The 12500-nt window shown below is 35.2% G+C and overlaps 1 protein-coding gene across 1 annotated transcript in view; it reads right to left on the reverse strand.

Moving 5' to 3' along the window:
* LOC144977438 (epithelial sodium channel subunit alpha-like) overlaps positions 1-12500 on the reverse strand; it is a 30548-nt gene that overhangs the window by 14165 nt on the left and 3883 nt on the right. The window contains exons 2-5 of the mRNA XM_078922655.1: positions 6988-7191; positions 4114-4343; positions 3129-3285; positions 352-617 (exon numbers count right to left, since the gene is read on the reverse strand). Coding sequence (XP_078778781.1) covers positions 352-617; positions 3129-3285; positions 4114-4343; positions 6988-7191 — 857 coding nt within the window. The remainder of the gene's footprint in view (positions 1-351; positions 618-3128; positions 3286-4113; positions 4344-6987; positions 7192-12500) is intronic.

A 12500-nucleotide genomic window follows, 5' to 3' on the forward strand; every position in this document is an offset into this window, starting at 1 on the left:
CTCGGGATGAGTTTGATACTGTAAATTAAAACTATAGTCAAATAGATAAGACTTAATTAATTTTTGTGTTTTACTTAATAGAAAATAGTCATTGCATTTAAGAGTCAAAACTAAAATAGCAATTTCTGGGGGTCACTACGAGGTCCCAGAATTACGATTTTTGCCAAGATGATGGTCATTCGAATCGATCGATATTTGACGGACGAGTTTTCTGGCCGTATTTTTAATCCATGTCTTTCTAGAGTACGACAATTAACTGGGTAAATTATAGTTCACTTGTTCACAGCCGACATAATACCAGATGGAGGCGGTGGGCCATATTTAATCTAAATACTTTTATTAAAAACTTACGATTTTTCTGAACTGTCCGCCGTCGACCTCTTTTTCCTAGTCCAACCGGAGCCCGATCCAGAACTCGAACCGGAACCCGTGCCGGTACCCGACCCAGAAGCTCCCGAGCCCGAGTCATCCCAGCCCGAATTGTCCCAGTCCGAAGCGCTCGACCACCAGTCCGATCCCGACCCCATGTAGTCCCCACTCTCATCGAAATGGTATGTTTCTTCTTGATATGAGGGCTCCCATTCGTCCACCATATTTTCCATTTGAGTAGGATTGACCTGAGGATAGATAATAGTAGAAGAAACTTATACGACAGCAAGAGAGAAATACAGTTAAAATGCTACAAATCCTTTGTTAGACCAACACTAATATTATATGTAATAGCTCTGTCTGGGACTCTCACCACGAATCAGAAATCCAAGAAATCGATCAAATACAAAACAGAACAGTGACATTTATAAATTAAAACAACAAAGATAAAAAGCATGAAATTGATATTAATCTCGTACCATTACAACAGAGAAGAAAGTGTGAAAAAGTAACAATATTTTACAAAGACCTAAACGGTCAAGTACAATTACCCCTAGGTGATAATCAACCAAATAAGCGGAAGTCATCCAAGTTGATGGTTCCCCACTCAAGAGTGGATGTCCACTTGTACTCGTTCATACCATCGAGATTTAGACATCTCCAATGAAAGTAAAATACTGTGGTCTGTGGAATCTTCAAACTTTGAAGTTACAGACTTAAAAGGAAGAAGAAGAAGAAGAGGAAGAAGAAGAAGAAGAAGAAGAAGAAGAAGAAGAAGAAGAAGAAGAAGAAGAAGAAGAAGAAGAAGAAGAAGAAGAAGAAGATCAATAAGTATTTTTGACTGGCCATTTTCCGGATTTCCTCCAAAATGCCAAGCTCAAACATAAAAGTTGATAACTTAATCTTGAAATGAATAACCACATGATATACATTATTACTTTTGTTCAGGAAAACAAGCTGTAAATACATCTCTAAGTTCATATATATGACCCAACAGAATAAAAGTTTGTGATGTACGCGTACGATAAAAAATATGAATGTAGAAAATGGTTGTATCGAAACGATTTTCCTGTAGTCGGTAAGGAGCGGATTAATCATAATTAATAATATATCGGTGAAGATCCAATATTAGAATGTCAACGCAGATGAATTAAATGGACTACGATTTCTATTGACATGTAACTTTAAAGCGTAAAGTTTGACTTTGCTGAATGTTGAAGACATTAAATTTGAGCCAAACTTAATTATCTTTGGCATTGTTTACATACATTCACATTACCAATTAACTCACACTCACATCAACACACACACATTCATATAATATATATATATATATATATATATATATATATATATATATATGTATGTATATATATATCCCATTTTTCTGAGGCAAAGAGAAATATCTGTCAACAGTGGATCGTAAAAAAGAAGTTTTACAGAACTATTGAGAGAAGATTTATGAGTTATTCTTGAAGGATGTGCGAGATTCTGAATCTTAGTGAAATCGAAGGTCAGTCAATTGAGTAAGTCAGTTTAATTATTTATATCCAAACTTTAACAGGGGGCGAAGTGGCCGAGTGGTTAAGGCATTGCACTGTGATCCGTATGACCCGGGTTCGAGCCCCGCTTCAGGCAGTTTCGTTTTTTTTTTCCTTGAGCAAGATTATTAACCCCCAATTTGCTCACTTGGACATGGGTGATTCCTGTTGACATCAGATATCTTGTTTGATGAGTTATCTATATTCCTTCGTGGAATGCCTAGGCGACGATATCTTATGATATCGTGGCGCAAAAGGCATCATTTTAAAAAACAGAATTGAATACACTTGTTCAGATAATTTTTAGTCTCCATAAAAACCATCAAACGTAATTCAACCCTAAATATTGACACCACCTACGCTGACATTAATGAACACTGTTGAATCCATCCATTGCTAATGACACGATCTAACAGTACAGTACTGGTTGGAACTTGTACACTCATGAGAATTATAAAAGCGTGGTAGAGTCCGAGCCTGCGGAAATCGTGGGAAGTAACCAATACATTCGGTCACCCAGCTCAAGCGAGTCGTATGGCAGAGTGTGCTGGAATTCGGCTAGTTAGACTCCAGAGTACTGTATTAAATTGAGAAAGTTGCTAATGTTTATAGAAAGGGCATCGTCGGATACCTATACTAGTATACAACAGGATTCAATAGCCTGATGGCAGGTCCGTCTAGCAGCGAGCAGCTTGGTTCTAAACAAAGAACATCGGTACTTTTTATTCTTCATGCTGGCTAGAACTTTTTCACATTCACGTGATTAGAATGTATGAAGGTCAAAACATGATCAGATTTATCATGTTTTTTTCTCCTCTGGATACAATTTTTTGCTCGTCTGAGAAGTATTTCATAAGTGGGAACGCCATTGTTCCGATAGTTTAGCCAGTTACTAAGTTACTATACGTCATTACAAGGGAAGTGATGTCATGACTGTTGAAGCCTATTGGCATCGCATAAAGTGACAAAACTATTCGATAAAACATTGTGAGACGCATTGAGCATGGTAAATCCGTAGAAATGCACTATATAAATGTTCTATTTGACAGCCCTGCACCTGGATTAAGGTTAAGAGGTTACCAAGCATACAAAGAAATAATAGAATAGGTTATCGGAAATTATAGATACATAATTAAATAAATAAATAAATGAATCTTTGAAGGGACAAAAAAGGAAATAGGGAAAAAAGTCAGAAAAATGAATGACTTTAGATCTTACGTCGAAGATAAGTTCTTGAAGTTGTTCAGATGCCCTCGAAGCTTCAGATAGCTTCATAGCGTTTACATTGCAAAATGTCACAGCAGGAAATTTTAAATTTTCGAATTTTAAATCAACTTTCGATTGCTTTTCATAGGAATAGTATGTGGTGGCAAGCCTGAGGAAAATGCAAAAAGTAAAATGTTAAAATAAGGCCGTTACAAAAGAATTTAATTTGTTACATAAAATCTGACGTTTTATTGTATTCAAAAAGATGTGCATGATATTAGCTTTGAAAACAATCAGCCATAAGATTGAATTGAATCATGTTACGAAATGTATCTAGAGCAATCCTAGATGACTACGAAAATGAATAAATATTGAAATTATTTTAAGTTAATCAAGTATAATTTTTAAAAAAAGTAAATCAAAGCCAAGAATCGAATTGTAACACTGCACGTGATAGTTCAGTTGGTAAAGCACTCGCTTCACACGCAAAGAAACCAAGATCGATCCCGGATTTAGTCGAGATTTTTTTGGATCTCATCCCCTTGTCCACCCAGCAGTGATTGGGTAGCTGTGTCTTTGTAATCTGCCGGAGTGTACGTTTCTATTAATGCAGAATTCACTTCATGCTAGACTTCACAATATTTACTGCCAAACTCTGAAAAAAAACACGTTTTTAAACTCCTGGGTCAGAAAACTCCTCCTTCAAATATCGATCTATTAAAAAGATCCTCATCCTAATAAAACACATCTCAACCCTGGAACTTTGCAATAGACTAGCGTCCCATCAAAAGGGCAGTAAGCAGTTTACAACTTTAACAACCATGATATAGGAAACTCATCTTTGAGATCAAAGATTATTTCCAAAAAACAATTTTGGACTTATCTATTGTACTTTCACGTTATCATCAATGATACAATATTATATAAAACCTGAACATAAGGGTATCTATCTCTGAATTAAAACGATCAATACACTCTTTGATCTTCATTATCTTACATGTAAAGATGAATGACCATGCCAACTAAAGCAATCAAAAGCAGGAAGGTCCAAATGCCCTTTACCACTAGGTACTTCGAGGTCTTGATGAAGATGATACCGTTGAGAGAGCATTTCTCGGCGTATCCAGACAACAGGTCCATGATGTTCTTATCACTCTTCATTTGGCTGTCATTTTTGGTTGGGGATTTTTCAGTGGAATCGAAATCGTGGCTCTTTGATTTGGTTTCCTGGAGGAAATAAAAAGTAATAAACAAGTATCTTATTAATTACCGAATGGACGTGTGAAATAGTTTGCTGCCGTCTATATGGTTTTTAGAAAAATGTATTGATGTCTAAATTGTTTTTGTTGTTGGCTGAAGAAGTGTTCTGAGCCCGAAAAGATCTGTGTTTGGTTATTGTGTTCTTTTTTTGTAGCTGTTATATTCATTTTTGTTTTGTTACCTTTTACAGTCCATAGTTTTTAGCAGCCTGGTATCACTTAGAGGAAACAAAGCGAGATATCTATGAAAGGAGATTTCATATTAAGTTTTTGTCCAATCGAGCTATAGAAAAATTAAGACAAGTGGTTAAAGCGCGTAACTTTTAAATGTGCATGCAAATTAAGTCTGATAATTTGGGATACTGTTGATCTAGCCACATGCAATTTGGCGCGGTATCACATTTGATCCTTATCCTCATTTCTGTTTTAAGCAAGAGTGGATAAAAGTCCAAAAATGGTATTATACACAAAAACTGCTTGGCTTGAGAAATTTGAGACATCTATTGTGTTAGGACCTACAGTCATTCTTCTCGATATTGTGGATAAATTAAAATATAACCCCATTATTTTGGCCTTAAAGTCGATTTCCAGTGTCTTGTTCACCCCAACATGATAACGTATCGAGGCGGTTAGACCTGATTAAGATACAAAATTCTAGATATATAAATTGATAAAGCTTACTTATACATGTAATATATTTACCAACGGACTTCCTTGTGTAATAACCATTCTTCTAGCAGCCGAACGGAACATCCTTTCTATTAATACCGTATTCGCCGCTTGCTAGATATCACAATATTTATTGTCTTACTTTGGGGGAAATAAACGCAATAAAACTTTTGCCCAGAAAACTCGTCTTTCAATTATTGATCGATTAAAATGACCGTCATCTTAGTAATAATATATTTCATACCTATTCCTCTGAGATTTTCTTTACTAAGATGACGGTCATTTGAATCGTTCGATATTTGAAGGACGAGTTTTCTGGCCAAACATTTAGGTACGTGTTTTTTTTTCAAATCACGGCAATAATTTATCTGTTCCAATGTATTCATTTGCACCTGATATGAGTGAGAAGTTTTAAGCACAATTTCTTATATATGGAACGTCTGGCCATAAAATATAGGATTTCACACATGATAGCCCATTCGGTCATGGACCAAGGCTACTTTCACAAGAGGCCAAACAGGTCACTGTTACTACCGTACTCTGACAAATCAATTATATTTTATTTTAGCTGTAGAATTTTTAATTTTGATATTAAAGTGACTCAAACTCTTCAAAAAGTTTTTAATCTGAAGACTAACTAAGTCTTGGGTTTACGAATTTGAGCAAAAGTAAAATTGTATGGCCTAAACAACATTATTATTTCTTTCACTATTGTCTTTATTATTATTATTATTATTATTATTATTATTATTATTATTATTATTATTATTATTATTATTATTATTATTATTATTAGAGTAAGGCAGGAAAAAGTAAGTAAGTTTTAGCGAGAAATCATACAGGGATGATATAAACAGTTTAATGGCCACATACAGAGACATACACTTCTTTTGTAGTTGCCAGAGCAATATTGCACTGTCTCAAACTTAGCTGCTTTGACGCCACTGTATTGGCAGGTGGACATTGTGACCATTGTCGAGTTGTATTATCAATTTATTTCAAATGCCATGCTCTAAAACATAATTACAAAGTCTGTTAAGTATACGTTTAAAATATGTAAATGATTATGATTTTTTAAAACGCATTTTCTAGGATTAGCCATGCTGAATGTGGTTCATACTACTACATTTATTCTCCGATATAGAACCCAATTCCTATGTCATACAATGTACGTTTTAGCAAAGTTACAAGTTCAGTCGTGCCTATATTAAAGTATTCTTTCACACCTGAGTGATGTAGTGTAAAGTATGTTTAATGCTCTTATTCAATGCGAGAACATACGGGTTATTCTAAGACGAGCTTTTTGCTGTTTTGTCACTTCAGGGACGATTCACTGCTAGAAGTAAGAGCTGCGGTTTCTCCGCATTAATGAAATTAGCAATGAAAAAAGAAACAAAGAAAAATGAGGATTAGAAGAAGAAGAAGAAGAAGAAGAAGAAGAAGAAGAAGAAGAAGAAGAAGAAGAAGAAGAAGAAGAAGAAGAAGAAGAAGAAGAAAGAAGAAGAAGAAGAAGAAGAAGAAGAAGAAGAAGAAAAGAAGAAGAAGAAGAAGAAAGAAGAAGAAGAAGAGAAGAAGAAGAAGAAGAAAGAAGAAGAAGAAGAAGAAGAAGAAGAAGAAGAAGAAGAAGAAGAAGAAGAAGAAGAAGAAGAAGAAGAAGAAGAGAGAAGAAGAAGAGAAGAAGAAAGAAAAAAGAAGAAAAGAAGAAGAGAAGAAGAAAAAAAAAAAAAAAAAAAAAAAAAGAAGAAGAAGAAGAAGAAGAAGAGAAGAAGAAGAAGAAGAAGAAGAAGAAGAAGAAGAAGAAGAAGAAGAAGAAAAAGAAGAAAAAGATGATGATGATGATGATGATGATGATGATGATGATGATGATGATGATGATGATGATGATGATGATGATGATGATGATGATGATGATGTTAAATGATGATAACGTAGAGGACATTTACTTTCATGTAATTTTGATTTGGTATGTAATTTGAATTTGATAATCCTTTTCCATGAAAGCTGGAATCTTGCCACGGGTACTGGCCTCCACCAGATCGATTTCTAAAAGCTCGATCAAACATTGAATTTCCATTGTAAATGGTATATGATCCCGTATTGAAATCGTTGATTCCATTGCTGTTCGTGTCGTCGCTTTTTCTTGACATCTGTAAAGGAAAAGGATAGGGTGTTACAGTAGATGGGAACATTGGTTAATGAGTCTGTTGAGCGCTAGTTTAATGATTACCATTAATATTTTATTTTACCCTAATTGTATTTACGTATTTAGTTGAGAAAGAATTGATCTGGAAATGCCCCAATAACGATGGATTTCCTTCTTTTTAAAGGCGGTTCTATTTATTAAAATGTGAACTTTTGTATAGCTCAAACGCCACAAAATTATGTAAAGAGCTTTCAGAAAAAGGAGCTTTACAAGGAGTCCTAACAAGGGACAAGTCATAATGCGTGTAGCAAGATATATTACATTTTATTTTCAACAGATGCTGTTACCGGTCTGGTAACGACCTGTGTATGGTGATTGGATGTCAGTTGAGACATTTGCGAGGACGCGACATTGTATTGTGCAGTGACAATTTTGGGAGCAGGCACTGTTGTAAGATAGCGATCTGAACGAAATGTGTGTATAAAGTAGTTCCAGATAACGCAGAGAGAAAATGCTATAAAAAACTCAGCCCAAATGGTGTTGTTTTTTATTTTGTTTGTATTTGTTTTCTCTGTTTTGCCTAGCAATGCTTCAACATCGTGGCACCTCAACGAGTCTATAACAAGTGGACATAATAATTGTGAGAATTCTAGTGCCAAAGCCGTACATACATAATAATATTAAATGCTCTAACCCTGTAAATCATAAACCAATGCATGACAAAGTTATAAACAATTTGAAGGATAATTGTTTTTGTCTACATGGAGAGAAATCAAATTGATTCTTCGGAGCCATGGCATCTGCAAAATCTGATTTATTGAAAATGTGGTAAATGTAACAGTGTCAGGTTTGACAAATTGTAAAATGGATTAGAATTTTAAAAGTCTATACTATAATATTGTGTTAAGCATCACTTTAAAATCATTCAAAGGTTTGTTTTTGATAGGCATTTTGTGGATGCATGCATACTTGTATCGTTTACGTGTAATATGTGTTTGTGCGCATGTGTGTATACATGTTTGTGTGCAGTAAGTTATAGGCAAAACTGTCCAATGTGAAAGGTTCACACCGCTGGTTATGGTTTTGGGAAGATTTGTTTTAAAGATTATAGCGTAAATGAAATAGGATTTATAAAATGCATATTATTCTTTTTGTTTGCAAAGTGAACTAATCTACATCTTCGATTCTCTAAGGGTCTATTGATTTTGCTGGCTTTTTTATATTAACCCTTCAAGTCTATATTTAGTGGAACACTCATTTGTAAATCCATATAATTTGTTTTGACTAGTCCCCTTTGCTGTTGTGGGCATGGGGTCATTGGTCTTCAATTATGCTATGTTGTTTCGGGTCGATTCGCTGTGTGTGGCTATGGGGAATAATCGATACCAATTGGACGAATATCTATTATCAGTCTCCGCGATCCTTCAAGCATTTTATGAATATTTCATGGGAATGACAAGTTCAAAACCAGAAATGACCGATGTACGTCAATGATCATTAAGGCATAATCACCAGAGTCCTATAATTAAAACTATCCATCGGTTAACACTTAGAGCTTTATATATCAGGCATGATATACATATAGAGCTGGATAAGTTAAACATTATCATACAACTAACTAATGCTGAGAACAAATAAACAATTAAAATTAAAATTGTTAAGGCAACATTGCCCGAAAACACAAAGCTATCCATTATTGCCGGGCGTTTTTGATTTTGAACATCGGTTCTGTATTCGATGTATTTTATCGAAAAAGTAAATGAAATCAAATAAAAAAGATTCACCCCCTCGCTCATTTTCGGTCGTGACACCTTGACTGACACCTTGATGATTTTACTTTATATTTCTGAATGAAAATAAAACATATTCCTAGTTCCGACCATGAAAGAAACAAAAATGAATAAAATTTACTTTATTAATTTCTAGGTTGAAAGATCATTGATTGAATTAAAAGAAGGGAAAACATGGTTCTTTATACTGAACATTTGCAACATCACTACGCAATAAGATGTCACAAAAACGTAATAAAGATACAATCGTATCAGAAGCCACTGGTGTACAACTGAGATCCCGAAAACATACAAGCATAATATCATTAACAAAAGCATTTTTAGGCGAACAATGCTGCTTGTTTAAAAGATATGATTAACTATCATCAACGGCAATTTAGTTCTCAACGACGTCTCAGTGGTTCAATTTGGAAGTCGTGACTATTTATTTATAAGAAAACAAAACCATAAAGGGCCAACACTGTCAGTAGGTCAACACCGTTATGAAATACCGAACCTACTTCTTTGCAACGCAACAGAATTCTGTCAACATGTTAGTAAATCTATTTTGATGTGTATTGGAAGAGTAAAAATCGTGGTTGTATACACAATAGAACTTACGTAAAACCAATGATGTAAAAATCGATCGAGAGCAAAAAACGTTACGATACTTTCATTTATGTTTAGATAAAAAAGAAAATACAAACACAAAACACACACACACACACACACACACACACAGAGAGAGAGAGAGAGAGAGAGAGAGAGAGAGAGAGAGAAAGAGAGAGAGAGAGAGAGAGAGAGAGAGAGAGAGAGAGAGAGAGAGAGAAACGTATAGACAGAGGGATAGATATAAAGGTGACAAGCGATAAAATAAAAACCGACTTTAAATAGCCAGTAGTTGAGAATTATATACGTTTGAGACGTCAACCAGACCGGGGTGCTTGAAAGGCCAAAGGTCTAAAAAACATTATAAAAATGAAATATATTCTTCTCATTATATTTCCTTCTACAGTCTCCGTTCAATCAAGCTTATCGAAAAACATTTGAAAGAAAAACTTTTGTCAACAGCATTTGAATAGAACTAGTTATTTGTGTTGATCATAATATTATTGTGGCACTATAACTTATTTATTCATGCATGACAACAGAATTGAATTTTATTCAGGAGAAGGCCATTGGTCAATACATTGTACCCACTGGCTTTTGAATATGGAATAAACACACAATAAAAAGGAAATATTTCAAATGAAAATAACAAAATATCCTTGACCTTTTCATCTGGTGGAATTCCTGTTGTAGCATAAGCGTATGCCGAGGCCTACCAGTTTAGTTTGCTTTCCCTATTCACACAATCATAGCTTTAGGTATAAATAAGAAATGTCCATTTCTTTTCATGGTCTGGTTGAATTTTTTTTATATCTCACTATTGGACACATTTATTCTTGCATAGAACACAGATAAATATACTACTGAATTGAAAATAGAATTCAGTATATTATTTTTCCGCGTGAGAAGAAAAATAAATAAGGTAAAATGTGAAGCTTATCCGTTATTGTAATGGAAGCACACAATTTAATTCCTAAAAACAAAACGATATTGAAATTTATTCTGCCTTATTCGAGATAACCACATTAGAAAAAATGGCCAGATTTTTCAAGTACCAGATTTCTGCCGTATCCTGGAAAAAAACACAATTTTTAAAAAATGGCCAGAAAACTCGTCTTTCAAATATAGATCGATTTAAATGACTCTCGTCTTAGCAAAATTCTCAAACCCGGGACTTCGCCGATAGCGGCAGATTTTTGAGTCTTTGACAAAAAGAGGGTCATTTTAATCGATCGATATTTGAAGGATGAGTTGTCTGGTTAAAAAGGTTAAAATGTGTGGGTTTTTTTTTGTTTTGTTTTTTTTTTTGTTTTTTTTTTTGTTTTTGTTTGTTGAGTAAAGCAGTATTAGTCTCTGGTCTTTATCTAGAATAAGCTTTAGCCGGGCCAACACATTCTTTCTGCTGTATAGAGAAACAGGAATGAGTATTTTTTCTCATTTTGATCTGAAACTTTTCATTCTGTAAAGTCTTAGAAACAATTGGACAAATGGGGCGGGATCGTCGTAATAACTTAGTGTAAGTCATGTCTTTGTCAGCGTACAGTAAATAAAATGTAACGAAAAGGAATAATGATATTATGCATTAAATATATATTAATTAAATAAATTAAATCCCCTATATTCATCCCATAGGGGGAATTTGTCTCTAGGGTCCATTCCAAGGGAAGACCGGAATAACCCAAGCGCCAGCCGCAGTGCAGTGCCACAAATTGAGCTACGGCAGCAGCCTCTTATGGTTCACACTATTATGTTATGACGATCGACCCAATCAGCAAAGTCCGGTTCGCATTCGTGCACCGTCGCGAACCCGCCGGGTAGCATCGTCACAACACACCTTTCGACTAGATGCTCTGCCGTCTCGGGTTCTTGCCAGCGTGGACATATTGGACAGGAAGTTAGACCCCATCGCTGTAACGCACTTGCCGTTAGGCAGCTCCTCGACCGAAGCCGATTCGCAGCTACCCAGTGTCTCCTCTTACTGGTATCAAAGCCTGGCAACTTCTCACCAAGCTTAGAGGAGTGTAGGTCCCCGCCCCAACGAGGGATTGAATTCGTCCAAACCGACTTCCATCTCGTATGTGCAGCTCTGTCCGTAGTCAGGGATTCTGCGTACAAGGGTTGCCTGGACTTATTTCGGCTCGAAACGGGGGCACCGTCCATTATGCGCGTGAGAGGGGTATCCCCATTCCCTCTCTCTTTGATCTTACTCAGCCAGTTTACCGTCATCGTCTCCCTCCGGACATCGGGGGGCTGGATCGCTGCCATTATCGGGCCCCATTCTCTAGGGGTTGTTGCTAGCGTTCCTGACACTATGTATATCCATACACTTATAGATGGGTATATAATCATCTTCAATTACTTCATATTTACAACATAGAAAATAGAATATCCGTTTGTTTGTTATTTTTGGAAAAGTGATTATTTTCCAAGAATGTCAGTGTATCATTTACGTTTGTAGAGCGTGTTTTTATCTTAAATCATTCATGACAATTCCATAACAACTACAACGTAATAATATGCCAAACCGGTTTGTCTTATCTTATCTATGAATTCCTTTTTGTTTTCTTGTGTGTGTTTACATTAAGAAGAAACGGCAGTCTTTATATAACTCTGCAGTCGGCACGCAGATTGGTCAGGTACACTGAATCGTCGACGTTCAAAGCAGAATGCAATTATTATCTAATATATTTTTTTAAAGGCATAGATTCAAAATACGTCCGTGAAACTCAGGTTGAATTTTTACCAACGAGCAGAGAATTATTAGCTTATATAAGATTATACAATTTTTTTTTTTACAAGTTGATCATGATATACCATTAAACTGCAAAGCTTTTAAAACTAAGTATTCTTCTATCACCTGTTGACTCCAAATGAATATTTATAAAATCTGCTCGGACATAATGATTATAATCATATTGGTAAGTCAAATGACGAT

The sequence above is a fragment of the Berghia stephanieae genome, chromosome 1 (genome assembly GCF_034508935.2).
Source record: "Berghia stephanieae isolate SIO BIC M18660-M18661 chromosome 1, UCSD_Bste_1.3, whole genome shotgun sequence".
In the NCBI taxonomy this organism is placed as follows: domain Eukaryota; kingdom Metazoa; phylum Mollusca; class Gastropoda; order Nudibranchia; family Aeolidiidae; genus Berghia; species Berghia stephanieae.